This window comes from Corythoichthys intestinalis, chromosome 17 (genome assembly GCF_030265065.1).
Source record: "Corythoichthys intestinalis isolate RoL2023-P3 chromosome 17, ASM3026506v1, whole genome shotgun sequence".
NCBI classification, from domain to species: Eukaryota; Metazoa; Chordata; class Actinopteri; order Syngnathiformes; family Syngnathidae; genus Corythoichthys; species Corythoichthys intestinalis.
The window spans coordinates 27,096,613-27,116,286 of record NC_080411.1 but is presented as its reverse complement, the minus strand read 5'-3'; the positions used below and the strand labels follow the sequence as shown (position 1 = coordinate 27,116,286).

Sequence of the window (19,674 nt, the reverse complement as noted above, 5' to 3'; positions counted from 1 at the left end):
GTACTTATAGGCAATATTTAGTGTGTATGTACCACTTCCAACTATCAAGATTGCAATGATAGGGTTTACTATTTCTGTGTTTCAGACCCACTTGGAATAGTGAAGAGGAGGAAGAGATGCGTAAAGGCAGGGGTTGCATGCTGCAGTATCAGCACTCCACCCTGAGGGTACTCACACACTTTGAGGCCGACTCAGATTTGGTACCAGACTTGTTGACTGGAGCAAAGACGCTTGATTATTTCCTGGGTCCTGATTGGCAGGTAAAATATCCTGAAGTGGGCAAACAAATACAACTACTTAGTGGGAGAACAATAGGTTTCTCTGTGTCATACAGTGTTTCAAAATATTGCATTCTGTGAAAATTGAAAAGTGAAATTACAAATAGAATGGCCATACTCTCCTTTTTCCAGAAAAACAACTTTGCATCTAGCATTTCTTTCTTTCTTTTTTTTTTTTTAAATTTATTTATTTTTTTTACCTTTTTTGGTAAGACTTTATAACAACTATCTGTTATAACTACTTTATACATCATTACATACATCAGAACATTTCATAGGTATCTGTGGCAACGCTCTAAAATGGTTTAAATCGTACCTACAAGATAGAACATTCTCGGTAATGATTAGGGAATTTTCCTCCTCACAAACTTCTCTGTCTTGCGGGGTACTGCAAGGCTCTATTTTAGGGCCTGTTCTTTTTGCGCTTTATCTCCTACCTTTAGGATGACCTGCAGCTTTATCTGCCGAGACCCAACGAAAAAACTGCTCTCGCTTAATTGATGGAGTGCATATCTGATGTAAAGCAGTGACTTGCACATAACTTCTTACATCTTAACAAGAGCAAAACTGATTTTAATACTTTTGGCACACCTTCTATGATGAATACCCTTGAGCCCAACTCTGGCGCTCCGGCTGACATTTTAAAGACACACGTTAAAAAAAGTGATATTTGATAGCAGGCTAACTTTTGAAAAGCAGATTAGTTCTGTTGTAAGAGCAAGTTTTTTCCAGAGCCGTCTTTTGGCCGAAGTGAAGCCTTTTCTTAGTCGCCACGACCTTGAAAAAGCAATTCACGGGTTTATAAGGTCAAGGCTGGACTGCTGCAATGCACTTTATGTTGGCCTCCCCAAGTCCTCAATTTCTCAACTGCAACTTATTCAAAATGCTGCTGCTCGATTTCTAACAGGTACACCTAGACGTGAGCATATTACCACCGTGCTATCATCACTCCACTGGCTTCCAGTCCATTTTAGAATTTTACTGTTTGTTTTCAACTCTATTAATGGCCAGGCTCCATCTTATTTATCGGAAATTTTAACCTTCCGTAACTCTGGCAGGACTCTTTGTTCGACCGGTCAGCTTCTTTTGCATGTTCCGAAGTCGAAACTTAAACAGTGGGGAGACCAATCTTTTGCGGTTGCTGCCCCTAGGCTGTGGAATAGCCTTCCCCCTGAAATCCGCACCACTACGGAGCTTGGTCTTTTTAAGTCTCGGTTAAAAACACACCTTTTAGACTCACATTTTATACAGATTAGGATAGCCTGGTTTTATTTGCTTTAGGGTTTTTAATGTTTTTGGTTTTTATCGGTTTTATTGTTTTATTTGCTGGACTTCTATTGCGATGAGCTGTTTTTGTTTCATTTCTTTTTTTGCTTACTGTCATTGTATAATACTTTCCTGCCTTTTATTTATTTTGTGTCATGTTTTGTTGTAAAGCACTTTGAGGGCCTTTCAGGGTTTGGAAAGGGCTATATAAATCAATTTGATTGTTTGATTGATCGATTGATTAATTGATTACTAAATTGTTAACAAACGATTTATTGTTGACTTGTTAAGTGTTTGTTAACAGTTTGCTGCGATATATTGACGTTAAATGCCTCTGAAAATTCAGTTTATCCTGTGTTTAGCACAAAAAGTGTCACAAACTCATGGGTTTGTCCTGTACTTGTATTATGTTGTTCTGCCATTTAATGGCTCAGTCTGGGTGTTTTTATGCATTTAACAAAATGTTCAACATTTCACCTCTGGTGTTTCTTTAGGGTAAAAAAAGGCCTCTGGTTGGAACAATCTTGATGTAAAGTACAAACATTTGATATCTTAAATATCACATGTAATTTATGTACCTTTAACTTGTTCAACCTATTTACTATTCTTTAAAGTTAAGTAGATGGTTTGCAAACAATTAACAACTGATCTGTAAAGTGTGAGTTAATATATTGATTATGAGAAGTTGCAACTTTTAGACTGTCCCATCAACTGATACTTAATAAGTCATTAGTTAGTAGGTTACTAATAGCTTGTTAATTGTATATCTAATTTATCAGGTAAGTATAAAGCATTGACATACAGCTTGCAAGTCATGTATTACTCATTAACCATCGGTTTATAACACAAATTATCTACAAGGCATCATTATAAATGCTTAACAAACTGTTAAAAAACACAAATCATCAATGAATCAATTATTAACAGTTTACCAATGCTCTATTAACTAGTTATAATGGATAGTTATTATAAAGTGTTACTTTTTTTTTTTTTTTTTTTTTCATTATTGGTTGGTTTTACTAAATGCTGATTTCTGACAAAAAAGGAGAAAGCAAGCATTCTCTCTTTAAACAATCAACAGGATAAACCTGAATCCATGTCTCCTCTCTAACGCTGTTAGTCAAATTCAAAGTATTGCATCCCTACATCTACAAAGGTCATTTAGTCAATACAGCTACTGTATAAACAATTCTGAATTTCACAGAGAAGATGAGCGACTCTTTCACTATTTCACACTGAGACATTATTAATATAAAATATTTGTCGGTAGCAGAAAATAATTGAAATTCAGGAAACAAATACAACCATCCACTATGGAACCCCTAAGGGGTCAAAATTAAATAAATAAAAACTAGATTTTGAAATATTAAAAATAATAATTTTTGACAAATTGTGTAATACGGCCTTTAAATTATAAAATAAGGTAATCTTATTATGAAAAAGTTACAAATTTTACAAATAAAACAAATTGTTCACAAAGTAATGTTTTTAATCCATAATGCCTTTTCCCACAATAACCTTTTTATTTCATTATGTCGTTTTTCGGCACAAACAGATTTTACAAAATCTTTTCTTTTTGGTTTATCCCTTCAGGGGTCGCCAAAAAAAAAAAAAAAAGATTTTCACAAAGTCATTTTTTTCATAACGTCTCTTTCCACAGCCTTTTTATTTCACGATGTCGTTTTTCAGCACAATGAATTGTCTTCTGTCAATGAAATACATAAGGCGGAGTCAGTTCAATGATTGGCTGAATCGTGGAGTTTGGTTAGCTGCTGCGGTTAGCATTTGGTTGCATCGATGAACTGTTCGGTAAATTTCCGGAAAGCATCACATCAAAAGCATACTGCTCCTGAAATCCTCGCTCAGGCTAAGGTAAAGGCTTTTCTTTACTATATTAAACCGATTCACAGCTTCTCTGACGAATTCTAAAAGTGACGCGAGTACACATGTGCCGATTACCGGTTTCAAGGTATAACTTGGTATGAAAATGTCACCGTTTCAAAACCGTAAAATGTTTCCGTCATACCGTCCCTGGGGTATTAGCTATTTTTTATGTCCCAAAAATGCAGGGAGAAATCCCTCGCTTGCATCTCCTTCGCTGGTGTTGCTCAGTGTCAGTGAGTCAGCTTTGCTACATAATGGCTGGAGGACGTGAAACTCCAGAACATTTTCCTCCATTGAAGAAAACGAAATCGCTGGTGTGGGAATACTTCGGCTACAGTAAAATTATAGACGGCCGCGGCTTAGAGGAGGAGGGCCAACCGACATGTAAAACATGCTTGCAGAGGATGGCTGCCGAGGACGCAATACCTCCAATGTAATTTCATATTTATACAAAATTAAAGGTTAGTAGACACGGTTATGAACGTTTCCCACCAGCTACGACAGTTAACTCCAGCGTGTTTAGTGTGTGTATTGGTGATAAAACATACGGTGTTTTTTCCTCTCTGGCAACTGTCTGTGTTGAGAAAGAGAGTGTGTGTATAATGTAAACATGTTATAAGTCATACACACCTACTTTTTAATGGAAAATATTGCAATTATTTTTGTCCTGATGGTAATAATGTTGAGCTGTGGCTGTGAGTTTAGGCTCACGTAATGTACTGCATTTATTTACATTTTCTTTTTATAATATTTCAGTTATTTTCTGGTATTTTATTTTTTATTTATTTTAACTTAACATTATACTTATATTCCAATTTACTCATACTGTATGTTTAGAAAAATTAAAACCCTGTTCAATGGAAAAAAGTTTTATTCATTTATTTATATATATATTTTTTTAACCCAGAGATCTCAAAGTAACACATTTTAGAGCTGAAATTGCAATACTTTGATACCATGAAATTGTGATATTTTGGCTTAAGGTTTTCATACCGTCAGAATCTCATACCACCACATGCCTAGACGTTACCAAATGCTAACCACAGAAGCTAACCAGATTTCACGATCCAGCAAATTACTTAACTGACTCCGCCTTATGTAGAGTGGGGGCAAATAAGTATTTAGTCAACCACCAATTGTGCAAGTTCTCCTACTTGAAAGATTAGAGGGGCCTGTAATTGTCAACATGGGTAAACCTCAACCATGAGAGACAGAATGTGGAAAAAAAAACAGTAAATCACATTGTTTGATATTTTGATAATTTATTTCCAAATTAGAATAGAAAATGAGTATTTGGTCACCTAAAAACAAGCAAGATTTCTGGCTGTCAAAGAGGTCTATCGTCTTCTAACGAGGTCTAACGAGGCTCCGCTCGTTACCTTTATTAATGGCACCTGTTTTAACTCATTATCGGTACAAAATACACCTGTCGACAACCTCAGTCAGTCATACTCCAAACTCCACTATGGCCAAAACCAAAGAGCTGTCGAAGGACACCAGAGACAAAATTGTAGACTGGGAAGACTGAATCTGCAATAGGTAAAACACTTTGTGTAAAGAAATCAACTGTGGGAACAATTATTTGAAAATGGAAGACATACAAGACCACTGATAATCTCCCTTGATCTGGGGCTCCATGCAAGATCTCACCCCGTGGCGTCAAAATGATAACAAGAACGGTGAGCAAAAATCCCAGAACCACACGGGGGGACCTAGTGAATAACCTACAGAGAGCTGGGACCACAGTAACAAAGGCAAAAAAACAAATCCTGCACTGCCAGATGTGTCCCCCGGCTGAAGAAAGTACGCGTCCAGGCCCATCTACGGTTCGCTAGAGCGCATTTGGATGATCCAGAAGAGGACTGGGAGAATGTGTTATGGTAAGATGAAACCAAAATAGAACTTTTTGGTAGAAACACAAGTTCTCGTGTTTGGAGGAGAAAGAATACTGAATTGCATCAGAAGAACACCATACTCACTGTGAAGCATGGGGTGGAAAAATCATGCTTTGGGGCTGTTTTTCTGCAAAGGGACCAGGACGACTGATCTGTGGAAAGGAAAGAATGAATGGGGCCATGTATCGAGAGATTTTGAGTGAAAATCTCCTTCCATCAGCAAGGGCATTGAAGATGAGACGTGGCTGGGTCTTTCAGCATGACAATGATCCCAAACACACAGCCAGGGCAACAAAGGAGTGGCTTCCTAAAAAGCATTTCAAGGTCCTGGAGTGGCCTAGCTAGTCTCCAGATCTCAACCCCATAGAAAATCTGTGGAGGGAGTTGAAAGTCCGTGTTGGCCAACGACAGCCCCAAAAGATCACTGCTCTAGAGCAGATCTGCATGGAGGAATGGGCCAAAATACCAGCAACAGTGTGTGAAAAGCTTGTAAAGAGTTACAGAAAACGTTTGGCCTCCGTTATTGCCAATAAAGGGTACATAACAAATTATTGAGATGAACTTTTGGTATTGACCAAATACTTACTTTCCACCATGATTTGCAAATAAATTCTTTAAAAATCAAACAATGTGATTTTCAGTTTTTTTTTTTTTTTTTCCCACAGTCTGTCTCTCATGGTTGAGGTTTACCCATGTTGACAATTATAGGCCTCTCTCATATTTTCAAGTGGGAGAACTTGCACAATTAGAGGTTGACTAGATACTTATCTGCCCCACTGTATTTGATGATAGAAGACAATTCATTGTGCTCAAAAATGACATGAAATAAAAAGCCTTTTGTGGTAAAAGGCATAAAGAACTGGAAAAACACTTTGTGAAAAATGCTTTTTATCTTGTAAAATGGGTTCCATAATAAAACTTATTTTACAATTTAGAGGCCATATTACACAATTTGTCAAAATGATTTTTAAAAAAAAATTTTTTTTTTTAATAAATTTAATTTTGACCATTTTGGGGTTCTATATTCCACAAACGTTGAATGATTTAGATGTGCCAAAATGTTCACCGCCTTTGTCAAACTGTTAATTTTGCTCATGCATACGACTCTTGTTCTGAATTTTCATTACTGGAAAAATGTGAGCGAGGACATGCTTGATAGCTTTTGGTTGAGAATTTGAATCCCACAGTGAGTGATTGCAGTTGGTGCTAGACTGTTGCAGTTCGGCACATACTGATTAAATCTTTTGACCATTTATTTGAAGAACACATTGTAAATAAGTTTTGTTTGTTCTTATTGATAGGAAGTGAATCATGGCGTCTACAAAAGAATGTCAAGCAAGAGTGAATAGTAATAGCAAAAATGCTTTTTGGCATCAGCATTGAACATTTTATATGGACTCACTTTTGTTTCTCAAACTTGCTGATAAACTGGGCATCATTTATAAAGACAGTAAAGGCTTTTCTAAAGTCTAAATTATAATAATGGGCAAACAACATTTTGGTTTGAAGCTTTTCTCTAATTTGATGGCTAGGTCGACGTGACCAATCTAGTGCGCTATTCACTAAAAGTGGCAGACCCAGACGTGGCCAGGATTCAGGATGGAGATGTGCTGCAGGGGCGAGCTGTTGGCACCACTACTATTCAGGTGAGACTATTTATTATAACATCTAACTCATACAAAATGTTTGTCAATATTTATAATAAGATGATACTTTCTACAGGTAATCTCCCCACTCACATCATCAGTCCTCGCTGAGAAGGCCATCACAGTAGTGGATGAAAAAGTAAGCGTGACGGAACTCGGGGTAAAGTTGGTGTCTGGACTCTCACTGTCCCTGCAGCCATGCCCAGGGAGCAACAGTGCCGTTGTTGCCTTGGCAACTATACGTGAGACGATCACACAGCTCAAACAGGCAAGGAACTGGAAAATTCTGACACTTGAAGCAGAAAATTGATCTCAGTTTGAATCCCAGCTCGCACCTTTCAGTACAAAGTTTGCATGCTCTCAGAGTGCTTGAGTGGGCTTGTGACTATGTGTGCTTTGTCTAAAAATACGTACTCACTCATCAGTGTTAGTGGTTGACTGTTTCTAAGCAGCCCTCTCGTGATTGACATCTGAGAAAGACGTCAGAGAAAATGATTGGATGGAGGGATTTCGCTCACTTGAAATTTTCTTTCAACATTGGAAACAAAATGGGAAATTTGATCTGAAATATTTAATGGTGGACTTCGTAATGGTCTTGCTGAAGTCAGATTTTCCCTCAATGTTGAACTATTCATGATTACACTAATGTGCCAGGTGAGTTTTTATATACAGTACAGGCCAAAAGTTTGGACACACCTCATTCAATGCAACACAAATCAAGGTCCCAACCCCATAGATAAAGCAATATTTTCCACTAATCCACTCTGAAAAGGCATACCTGTGAAGTCAAAAAACATTTCAGGTGACTCCTTCTTGAAGCTCATCAAGAGGATGGCAAAAGTGTGCAAAAAAATAATCCGAGCAAGTCAGAGCAAAGGGCGGATACTTTAAAGATACTGGAATATTATACACGTTCTTAGTTATTTACATTTTTTTTTGCCAAGTACATAATTCCACAAGTGTTCATTCATAGTTGTATTACCTTCAGTGAGAATTTACAATGTAAATAGTCATGAAAATAAAGAAAACGCAAGAATGAGATGGTGTGTCCAAAGTTTTGCCCTCTATTGTATGTATAATTATACTAATGGAAGACTGGAAGTCCCGGGCTTTTTTTTTTGGCTATAAAGAAAGACCAGAAAGGCGTCAAATGACCACGATACCAGACTGACTACTTGGCTTTGTCAAACAATAGACCACTCAAACAAGCAATGAAGCACACAACCCTACTCACTCCTGTGGAGTCGCTGCCTGGGTGTGAAGAGGGGGTTTCACTCCGGATAGCTGCAATCAGCATCTTGAATATTTACAAATCCAGGGCTCCCTTTGCTTAGTCAAACACGGAGGAACACGGAGATGGCCAATCGCCGTGTTCTAAAATATGATTGACATGGCAGCACTGAATGCATATGTGTTGTATCCGGCATGCACCGGAAGGCAAGAGAGACGGGTGGACTTCTTGGGTGCAAAGAAGGCGCAGAAGGAAAACTTGCTTCGGCAACAACCTCCAACACCTAGCCCTGGGAAAAGGGTGATGTGTCATATGTCACCACATAAAACATGTTTTGTTTTGTTTTTTATTACACTGTCCCTTATACTGTTGGCAAACTGCAGCTTTTGGAAGATGTAAAAAGCTTGTCCGCCTGATTGCCTGCCTGAGCGGTCCACTGTCTGGCAAAGCCAAGGCACCCCTGCCCTGCAAACACTCAAGATGCTAATTGGAGTAATCCAACCCTGTGGTTTTGCGGGTGTGAATTGGAATGACAAATGAGGACCTCAATGCTCACAAAAGATATGCTGATTATGGTCAGATGACCCTTCCTTGGATACAAAAGGGATTTGTATCAACTGGTCCACCCTTGATAGTTCTAGTGTTTAATTAATAATGCCCCTTTTACTCACCCTCTATAACATATGTTTAGGATTATTAATATTATATGATTTTGAATTGGTTCCTCTATTTTCTTTGTCCGTTATTCTCAACAAGGTCAACATTCAATCACATGGCATATAATAGGCTACTGAAAAAAAATGTTTTCAAATGTTTGTCAGTGTGTTGTTTGTAAAGAATTTCCAATTAATGACGGGATGGGACCAGATTCACATTGAAACCTGTATTTTATTTCTGGACCAAGGCACTGCTGTTCCCCGAAGGTCACAGCAGAGCTTTAACCAACATTTCAAGGTCCATAAGTCAAATACAAATAAAAGAAATCCCCCTATTTTCAGTAATAGCCATAATTATCTAAAATGTGTCTAGTCAGAATTCCTGCACAGCAAGCAGAAGAATTATGAACATATAATTCCCAACACTTTTACTATAACCCCTTCATACATTATTCACATTTTCCAACACTGTTATTAAGGTCCTCTTAAATCAAAAATTGGATGTAAAGCATGGGTAGACCGGTGGAACAATGTCCTTTGGGGATGTCAAATCACTTATATTCTCCTGCATTCTTCTCTATGAATGTGAACATGGCACTTTCAGTCACGACAATAATCCACGGCTAGTGTGTTTCCAGGGGCAGCGGCAGAAGGCGGCGGCCACGCACAGCTGTCTTGTGTAAAAGCTTGCCCACACATTGAGCAGTGGCTGTGTGCCTGCTTTCAATTGAGCTCATGATGCGGGGGTGGGGCAGCAATTAGCCCGTCTATAGCCGCAGGAGTGGTAGGTTGCTTAACTCACAGCCGCTGTGGCTTGTCGGACCCCTCTTCTCACCTCCAAACCACATTGATGATAAACTATTACAAACGCACTGGGGCAGATGACCAGCCAACTGTGTCTACAATGGAGAGCTGTTAACGATCTGCTCCGGGCAATTAATAATGTATTCAAATCCAAAATATAGGTTATCTCTGTGACTCCCCAGTAGCTCATATTGGCCACAGGATATAGGCCATTCAGTGTTGATGTAATCAGACAGTCTTATTCTACTCTTGTTACTGTATATTTTGTGTAGCAGGTGTATTCTCTTTGGCACAGTTTCACATTTTTAATGGACTAAAGCACTCACTTGAGTGTCTGGGTAAAGATATTAGGGAAGGCTATTTGGTATAGCCTACTGGGCCATAGAGTGGGCAGACGGTGATGAATGTTGGTAGCCTTTCTACCGCAAAGTCAAAGGCTGTGGTTTCTGGACTGTGCTTTAGCTTGGTAATTCTGCAAGTACTTTGGTTTCCATCCACAGTGGCAGCCTGCCACATTATTATACAGGACCACTAAAGCAAATAATGTGTGTCTTCTGAATGTTTCTTTTTAAATTGTGAGCCATTCTTCCAAAAACGATCAACTGTCCTTGTTATGCTTTTGACAAGCTTTCTAAAAACTTCAAGTATATTTGAAATCCTTCTAGAATTGACAAAGTGATGATATTTTGGCTAGGTTCATACCGCAGATCTTAATGCACAAGTCCGATTTTTTTTGTCATATCTGGTTTTTATTTTGGCATGCCCGTTCAGACTACCTTTGTCCATTGAGCCCGTTCAAAGTATCACGCGTGTGCAGAAGCATCAAAACAAATAACTAGACATGCTGGCTCAACGTCATTCAAGGCTGATCATATTTTGATTTCCAATAAGAGAATACAAATAACAGACATAAATAATCCCCATTTAGTCTTATATTCAAAGTTTACATGGATTGATAGCATGCACACACACACACATATGGACAGTTTGCCCCGAATCTCAGCCGTGTAAGCAATCTTGAAATATTGCTCATTTGAAGCACATAGAGAAAACCGAGCATTGTCACTGTTACCCCCCCCCCCCAACTTTTATTATTTTTTTTAATGACTTGTCAAGCCTGCATCTTCCCTAAAAGCTGCGTTCAAGCTAAGCGCTAACGCTAATGCACAGCTCCATCTCTACCGTAGCGCCCTGTCTCTTTGCTGACGTAATTGCTGCATGAATTCCGATTTGGGAGACTTGACAGTTCAGACCGCAACCACATTCTGGAAAAATGTGGCCCAGATCGGATTTTAACCACATACGAAAGTGACCTAGATCAGATTTGAAATGGTCCACTTTTATGCGACTTTTCCCATTCCGACAGTGAAGTTAATGCCTCCCTTGAGTTGGAAAAACTTGGATTTGTGCATTATGACCTGCGGTATGAACCTAGCCTTTGCTTCAGATTTCAGAAAAATTCAAGATCGTAACATTTTAAAAATGTCCAAAGACTAGCCATAGGAGTCGTAATAATTCTGATTTGGCCTAATGAAAAAACTTGTGATCATTATTTTTTACCAATTTTAAGATTAAAATTGTGCGTAATGCACTAGTAAATATTTGTTCTTCATATGGCACAATAAAGTTATCATTGTAACAATTCTTTAATCTTATGGCCCAAAAGTGTTTTTCTCACCATATACAGTATACTGTATATTGTAATTATGACTTTACTACTCTTTTGGCATTGGTTAGATTGCCCACATGAAGATTGAAATATTATTATAATATTTTTATTTTTAAGGATGTAACTGAAATAAACTACGGACCACTTTGTCATGCCTAAAAGGCGTTTCAAATTAGCGGCAGCCAAGTGTGAAGGGTTCAGCGGCAACCCATTAATTGTGTATGTGGGAGGGGACCTCTCAGCAAAAGTGAGCGGCCGTTTTGGACGGAACGGCAAGTTTGAATAAATTTGCGCCAAGAGGCGGGGCTCAAAATAGAGCCTGGCTCGATTTTCAAAACGCCGCCGCGCTGACTTTAACAACGCTTCCAATAGCAGAGAGGCTGTTTCGGCGAATGGATATACGCCGACAAAACCCTGATAAATGCCCTTTTTTAAAAGGTTTCGCAAGCTCTGGGATACTCGAAAAATGACTCTCATAACTTTCCTTGCTGAGCAAAATAGTACCTCCATGTCTGTTTGTGTGGAAATGTAGTTCACGAACAACAACAACAAAAAAACTATTCACCTTCTCACTAAAAGTAGTAAAACTCTACACGGCTATTATAATGCCCCCTAACCTTGGAAATAGGAAAAGTCTTTTTTCTTGTGCAGCAATGAAATTGGTGCTTGGGACTACAGTAAATACAGTGGGGCAAATAAGTATTTAGTCAACCACTAATTGTGCAAGTTCTCTTCTTTCTCCTCCAAACACGAGAACCTGTGTTTCTACCAAAAAGTTCTATTTTGGTTTCATCTGACCATAACACATTCTCCCAGTCCTCTTCTGGATCATCCAAATGCTCTCTAGTAAACCGCAGACGGGCCTGGACGTGTACTGGCTTCAGCAGGGGGACACGTCTGGCAGAGCAGGATTTGAGTCCCAGGCCGCGCATTGTGTTACTGATAGTAGCCTTTGTTACTGTGGTCCCAGCTCTCTGTAGGTCATTCATTAGGCCCCGCCCGTGTGGTTCTGGGATTTTTGCTCACCGTTCTTGTTATCATTTTGACGCCACGGGGTGAGATCTTGCATGGAGCCCCAGATCGAGGGAGATTATCAGTGGTCTTGTATGTCTTCCATTTTCTAATAATTGCTCCCACAGTTGATTTCTTTACACCAAGGGTTTTACCTATTGCAGATTCAGTCTTCTCAGCCTGGTGCAGGTCTACAATTTTATCTCTGGTGTCGTTCCACAGCTCTTTAGTACTGGCCATAGTGGAGTTTGGAGTGTGACTGATTGAGATTGTGGACAGGTGTCTTTTATACCGATAATGAGTTAAAACAGGTGCCATTGATACAGGTAACCAGTAAAGCCTCGTTAGACCTCGTTAGAAGAAGTTAGACCTCTTTGACAGCCAGAAATCTTGCTTGTTTGTAGGTGACCAAATAATTATTTTCCACTCTAATTTGGAAATAAATTCTTTAAAACTCAAACAATGTGATTTTCTGTTTTATTTTTCCACATTCTGTCTCTCATGGGTGAGGTTTTTACCCATGTTGACAATTACAGGCCTCTCTATAATCTTTTCCAGTAGTAGAACTTGCACAATTGGTGGTTGACTAAATATTTATGTGCCCCACTGAATGCTAGCCGCTTATAGCTTTCTGACATCGTCCATGTCAGGCTGTGTGGCTACTACCATTTTGCACTAGCCGTGGACCGTTCTTCACATTGTGAGGACGCTAGTGGGAAAAGGCTTAAAAAGTTTGCTGGAAAGAGTCCAGCTTAATTGCGACCCTTAATAGTAAATTAGAATTTTTTAAAAATGAAAGGCTGTCTGGACTTCTGACCTACTCGTTGCTTACTTTTTCCAGGAAGCTACCGTCAGTTGCTGGGTCCAATTCAGCGATGGCGCTGTCGTCCCACTGGAAATCTTCGACCGCAGTATCTACTCCTTAACAATCTCCACTCTGGACGAGACCATGGCAACTGTACGCCGCACGCCGCAGTCCGTGTTTGTGGTGGCAAAAAATGAAGGTGAGGGCCAGGGGGCCGTCGTCAAAGTGGAGCTAAGGATATGCGAGGAATGCCAGAAGTCCAAGAGGAAGAGCAAGCTGGCGGTCGGTACGGGGCTTCTGCGGATGAACTTCAAGGGCGGTGGAAGGGTTTTTGGAAGAACCGACGGACCTGGAAAAGAGAAAAAACAAGATTATAGTGGAGGTGGTTCAGAAATATCAGGAGAGGTTAAAACAACTGTCACATCACAGCGATTTGTCTCAGATGAAAGAACATTACCAGGAACTGACACCTCAACCATACCGTTAGACAGAACTGTTGGAACACGCGTTGCTTGGAGAGGAACAACCAGCAAAAGTACACAAAGTTCTCAATTCATGGTCACTGGTACTTCCACTGTGAGTATTGCAAGATTCCCGGGCACTGTCAAACCAACAGATATGACACCTGGTGATAAAGAAGGACAGAAGAGCGGCTTTGGCAACATGCTTGACAATCCAAATTCACCCCCAAACAAAAGCATTCGTAGAGCAGATTTCTCTCCCAAGAAAGAGCCTCCTAAAGTTATATCCCCCAAAGTCATTGAGGGTGACTTAATTCGCACATTTCGATCCATGTCCGACTTGGAAATAGGCATCTATTCATTAGTGGGGGTGTTGGTTATAGCTATCTTAGGATTTTTGCTTAACTGCGCTTCATATAGGTTTTGTTTCCGTAATCACAAGACCCCTATACAAGCAGGACCGACTCAAAGTGGGGACCCAAAAAATCATAAGCATGACTGGGTGTGGCTAGGGAGCAACAATCAGCACCCTGCGTCTCAGGGTGCACCTACTCAAGTGTCAACACTGACCCGCCGTTCAGCCGACTCCAAGGGTCACCGCAGCACAGAGAGCCCTCTGCCTGCCGTGGGAGCAAGTGTCGTTGGCCTCCCTGAAAGAACTGCTACCTTGGGGCGCAGCAGAACAGGCTCCCAGCAGCAGATACACAGAAAGGTCATCGATCCCATGGTGAACCGTTCAGCCACCCTGCTGGCAAGGCCTCACCGCAATGAGCCTCTCCACTCCCCCACTAGTAAAAGGAACCAGGTTCAGTTCACTACCTTTACTACATTGGACATCAAGCATTTGGCTGCACTGAAAAAGAACGGCCAGGACTTTAACTGCAACAACCAACAACAGGTGCAGCTACAGCAGCAGATGCCCCCGCCTGAGCCACAGATACCATTACCTGACATGCCATGGCCGGTTGTTAAACCCCTTGGAGAACCCCAGTAAGTTTTAGGGGCATCCCGACTAAAACCGCAGAAAAATGTACAGTATTTATCTATCATTCCATTTTCCTCTTGCAATGAGGGTTGAACTGAAGCCTACCCTCAGCTGACAATGAACTGAAGTAAGACCTTGACCGATCGGCAATCAATCCCAGAACATAACCATTCACACTCACACTGATGGGGAGTTTAGACTCTATGAACCTACCATGCTTTTTTCTGAAAAGCTCAAGTACGTATGTACTAACCCATACAGGACGGAAATAGCTTTTGTAGACATGCTAACCAATTACACACAGAAATATGCAAGTCTGTGAATACAGATGGTGCATCAATACAACACAACAGTCTCTATACCTGCAAAATGGGTATGCAAATACAGAAAAACTTATTATGGAACATTTGTATAGACATTGCAGATCAATCATGACAGATTGAATATAGGAGAGCTTATTTTTTTGTTGTTACTGTATTTTTTGGAGTCTCCCCAGAACTCTCGTGGACCTTGTGCAATTGGTCAGAGAGTATGCAATATTTGTTATGTTAATTTTAGCAATCTGTCACAGTAACATCCAAGAAATATCTATGGAAATGAAAGTATGTTATGCAAATATATTCTTTGCAGAGTTTTGTAATTAATTTTGGGAGAAGTTCCCCCCCTTTTTCCCTCTAGCGGTCTGATGATATTGTAGGTAATGGTTATTGTCTAACCTTGTTGTCTCTAGAAAGAAAACAATGCATATTTAACAGCTTTTATATGTACATATAAATATATTCTGATGACTTTTATATGTAGTCTCATTATTTTGAATAAGAATAGCAAAGTTATGTGTGATTCCTGGGAGATCTTGCCAATAAATCGCAAATAGATATACAGTTTTTGTTCTAAGTGACATTTGGTTTCATTCAGTCATTCTTTTAAAAGCTTTTCCATAGCGGAGTCATTCACATTAATGCCACGTCGTGAATGATTTGGATTATTGGCTAAAGCTCTGCGATGAATCAGTAGGATTTGATTATTTAATTACTATTGAATGGGATTTAAAGATGATGTCATTATTCAGTGGAATGAACTTTGCCAATATTAAATCTGTTGCAATTTAATGCTGCGTAGAGAAGAATCGAGACCAGAGGAAATAATTAAAGGTGCTGCATTTCAAGGGCTATTATTCAATAAACCATTGATACCTCTTTTATTCTCCACGGCTGCACTTCTCAGGTTGACATCCCCAGAGCTTTGCTGCATTTGCTAAAGAAAACCCACATCAAGTGACATTCTGCACATTAGAAATTGAGCGGAACAACATGTGCTCTTCTTTATACTCCACGGAGTGCTAGTTATGAAATTTTTTGCTCAAACATCTATAGGTAAATGGTGTTTCAAAGCTTGTCTATATGTTTAAATGCTGTGCAGTGTATCACACAGCTGAACAACTATGTAAGGGCATACATGGTCAAGCCTAATATGTTTTTAAAAAAAAAAGTCAAAAGAAGTTTTTACTATTGTAAGTATATTTTGTTGCAATTATTTAATTGTTGAAATAAAAATATATACTATACATCTAAATACATGTTGAAATATTTGTGTCATTATATCAGAGGTTAACAACAAGAGCACAAACAGGCACGTAGATGTATACAAGTAAGGTTTAAGAAGATTTTTGCTATTTTCTTTTCTTGATTGTCTATATCTCTTGATTTGTTGCGCATTTCCTGCACAGTGGTGCAAATCAACCATTTATCGGACCATGGACTTTGAATTCAATGGGCAATAATACAATGTCACAATTATATTTTATGGTCCAATGAAACCCAGTTTGAACCTAATTTGTGAATGTTTAACTTCCTGTAATTTTTTAAAACACTGGTACTTAGGAGGGAAAAACCGTGGCTGCTCATGTTCCTCATATCAAAACAACCACTGTAAATACTGCATGTTTTACAAAGTCAAGCAAGGTGGTTACAACATAAAACATGCATTAATGATACTATAAGCACAAAACCTTCAAGCTTTCACTGGAAAGCAAAAAAATAACACAGAACTTTATTTAGATTGAATTAGAGGCACTTTAAATGGTGGCAGTTTTTATGTGATACAATACCTGGCATTCAAACAATGTTGCATAGAATTTTTAATCCCTGCAATTTGCTAACGTCCCTGAAATGCTCTTAGGTGAATCCTGATTCATATTCAAGGGTACTCTTTCTGTGGCATCTAACTACCTTTCATAAACAGTTCAATATATAGAAATCACAGTCAAGACAAGCAAAGTATTTAAGTGAAAACAACAGAAGTTGAATCTCAGTATCATCGCAGAAGCTTCTCTAATCTGGAGCATCAGCTCCCCTATTGACAGATTTAAGGGGATTGGGGTCATTGTGTTGCGGGATTAGTGATGCATTACTGGGCCATCTTTATGGCAGTTTCATGATCATACAGCCAAAGAGTCATTGTACATACAGTATCTCTGGAGGCTTCTTTCACACACGGAAAAATTCTGTTAGTTAAAAAACAAAAATACAATAAAATCGATTCGGGTACATATGGCTTTCATTATACAGTGGTACATCTACATGCACATTTAATTTGTTCCAGGACCTGGTTTGTATGTCAAAATGGTTGTATGTCGTGCGTGATTTCCCATAAGAATACATTATAATGCCATTAATTCGTGAAACCTATGCCAAATCCATAATAAATACTACAGGTACAATTACAAATAGCAATTACACATAGATTACACATAGCAAAAAAATTGGAAATTATAAATTCACATCGGAATAATAATAAAAATAAAAATGTAACGAATTGGGTTCTGATGTGGAGGTTGTGTTTTGCATTGTGCTCCTGAACTGTGTGACTGACGAGTGGGTAAGATGAGCGGCAAAGTTTTTGCTTTCACTTTTCACGTTCTGTTGTTGTTAGCGTTGGCTATGGCGAACAGTCCCCGTGTTTTGTTGCGTAAGTTCTGAAATAAATGATTAAAAACCTGACGAAGCTGGTGACGTCCTTGTCGATATTACAATAATTATAATAATGAGAGTCGTCCTCGAGATCGTAGACATTTTCTGGCCAGATTGTCACACCAATTCACTGACGTGCACACCACGCTCCTATTTTTTTCTGTCAGTTCCTTCTTAATTTCAATGATAAGCGTCACATTTTTTCTTTTTTCACCACCTGCACTAACCTATTTGAAATCCATGTTGATTTCTCTCACAAGAAAATCCGCCGTGTGTCCGAATTGCGACGCTGTATAAATCATCGTATTTCGAGCATGTCGTTAGTGTCTAGGCAAATGATGAGTCAAATTTTATATTTTGTATGTCAATTTGATATTATATCGAGGTACCACAGTATATACAGTGCTGGCCAAGATTATTGGCACCCCTGCAATTATAATGCTCAATTTCTCCCATAAAATGATTGCAATTACACTACTACTGACACACTGTCAGCTTTGGTACTAATATCTTCATTTATTTTGCTTGCAATGAAAAAACACAATAGCAAATGAAAAAAAAAATATATATATCATTTTACACAAAACTCCAAAAATGGGCCGGACAAAAGTATTGGCACCCTCAGCCTAGTACTAGGTAGCACAACCTTTAGACAAAATAACTACGAACAACCGATTCCGGTATCCATCAATGATTTTCTTACGATGGTCTGCTCTCCAGGTCTTTGAGATTTGAAGGGTGCCTTCTCCAAACTGCCATTTTCAGATCGCTCCACATGTGTTCTATGTGATTCAGGTCTGGACTCATTGCTGGCCACTTTAGAAGTCTCCAGTGATTTTTCTCAAACCATTTTCTAGTGCTTTTTGAAGTGTATTTTGGGTCATTGTCCTGCTGGAAGACCCATGACCTCTGAGGGAGACCCAGCTTTCTCACACTGGGCCCTACGTTATGCTGTAAAATTTGTTGGTAGTCTTCAGACTTCATAATGCCATGCACACAGTCAAGCAGTCCAGTGCCAGGGGCAGCAAAGCAACCTCAAAACATCAGGGAACCTCACCATGTTTGACTGTGGGGACCGTGTTCTTTTCTTTGAAGGTGTCGTTTTTTTCCCCCCTATAAACTTTATGTTGATGCCATCTCATCTGACCAGGGAACATCTTCCAAAATGTTTTTGGCTTTCTCAGGTAATTTTTGGCAAACTCCAGCCTGGCTTTTTTATGTCTCTGGGTTAGAAGGTGGGTCTTCCTGGGTATCCTACCATGGAGTCCCTTTTCATTCAGACGCTGACAGGTAGTATGCGTTGACACTGTTGTGACCCTCGGACTGCAGGACAGCTTGAACTTGTTTAGATGTTAGTCGAGGTTCTTTACCCACCATCCGCATAATCTTTCGTTGAAATCTCTCGTCAATTTTCCTTTTCCGTCCACATCGAGGGAGGTTAGCCACAGTGCCATGGGCGTTACACTTATTGATGACACTGCGCACGGTAGACACAGGGACATTCAGGTCTATGGAGATGGACTTGTAGCCTTGAGATTGCCCATGTGTAACCGGGTGAACTGCGTAATGTTAACTACTGGGAGTTGCCTGCGCACAAAATGTAGCGTTGCTGCTTTAAGAATTGCGCCGGTCCCGTAGAAGTTGGCAGCGCGGGGTTCAGTGTTAATGTGGAAGTGGAAAAAAAGAGAAAAAGCCGCGTATACACACAGTTGCGAGGAGCGTTGCATGAGGACATTTGTCAATCAGTACGCTGAGAAGCCTCGTGGTGAAACAAAATACAGTGTAATACAGGTAAACCAATGAACCGTTAAGTGTTAGAAACGATCTGCTGTTATGGATGTTTTATTTTGACGATGTTTGCACAGTGATGGTGTTCGACATGAGTCCAATAATGGCAGTGCTGCGAAATATTTGAAACGGCGGTGCAGCATAAGTAATGTTAATTGCATAATCACAAGAAACTTTGTACTGTATTTGTACCCATAAAGGGATATTAAGCAATATTATTTTGTTCCATGCTCTTTAGAGGGGAGAGTTTCTTGCTTGTCGCGTGCGTATGGGCGAGTGCAGCACATTGGAAGGGTGGTAGGTAAACTGTTCGAGTGATGTGAATT

At 39.5% G+C, this 19,674-nt stretch overlaps 1 protein-coding gene across 2 annotated transcripts in view; it reads left to right on the top strand.

Annotated features, from left to right (window-relative positions):
- LOC130905396 (transmembrane protein 132D-like) overlaps positions 1 to 17,408 on the top strand; it is an 80,378-nt gene extending 62,970 nt beyond the window's left edge. For both annotated transcript variants that reach the window (XM_057818753.1, XM_057818754.1), the window contains exons 9-12: positions 86 to 260; positions 6,856 to 6,969; positions 7,046 to 7,237; positions 13,182 to 17,408. In XM_057818753.1, the coding sequence (XP_057674736.1) occupies positions 86 to 260; positions 6,856 to 6,969; positions 7,046 to 7,237; positions 13,182 to 14,600 (1,900 nt within the window). In that variant the 3' untranslated portion in view covers positions 14,601 to 17,408. The remainder of the gene's footprint in view (positions 1 to 85; positions 261 to 6,855; positions 6,970 to 7,045; positions 7,238 to 13,181) is intronic.
- Positions 17,409 to 19,674: the final 2,266 nt, after the last annotated feature.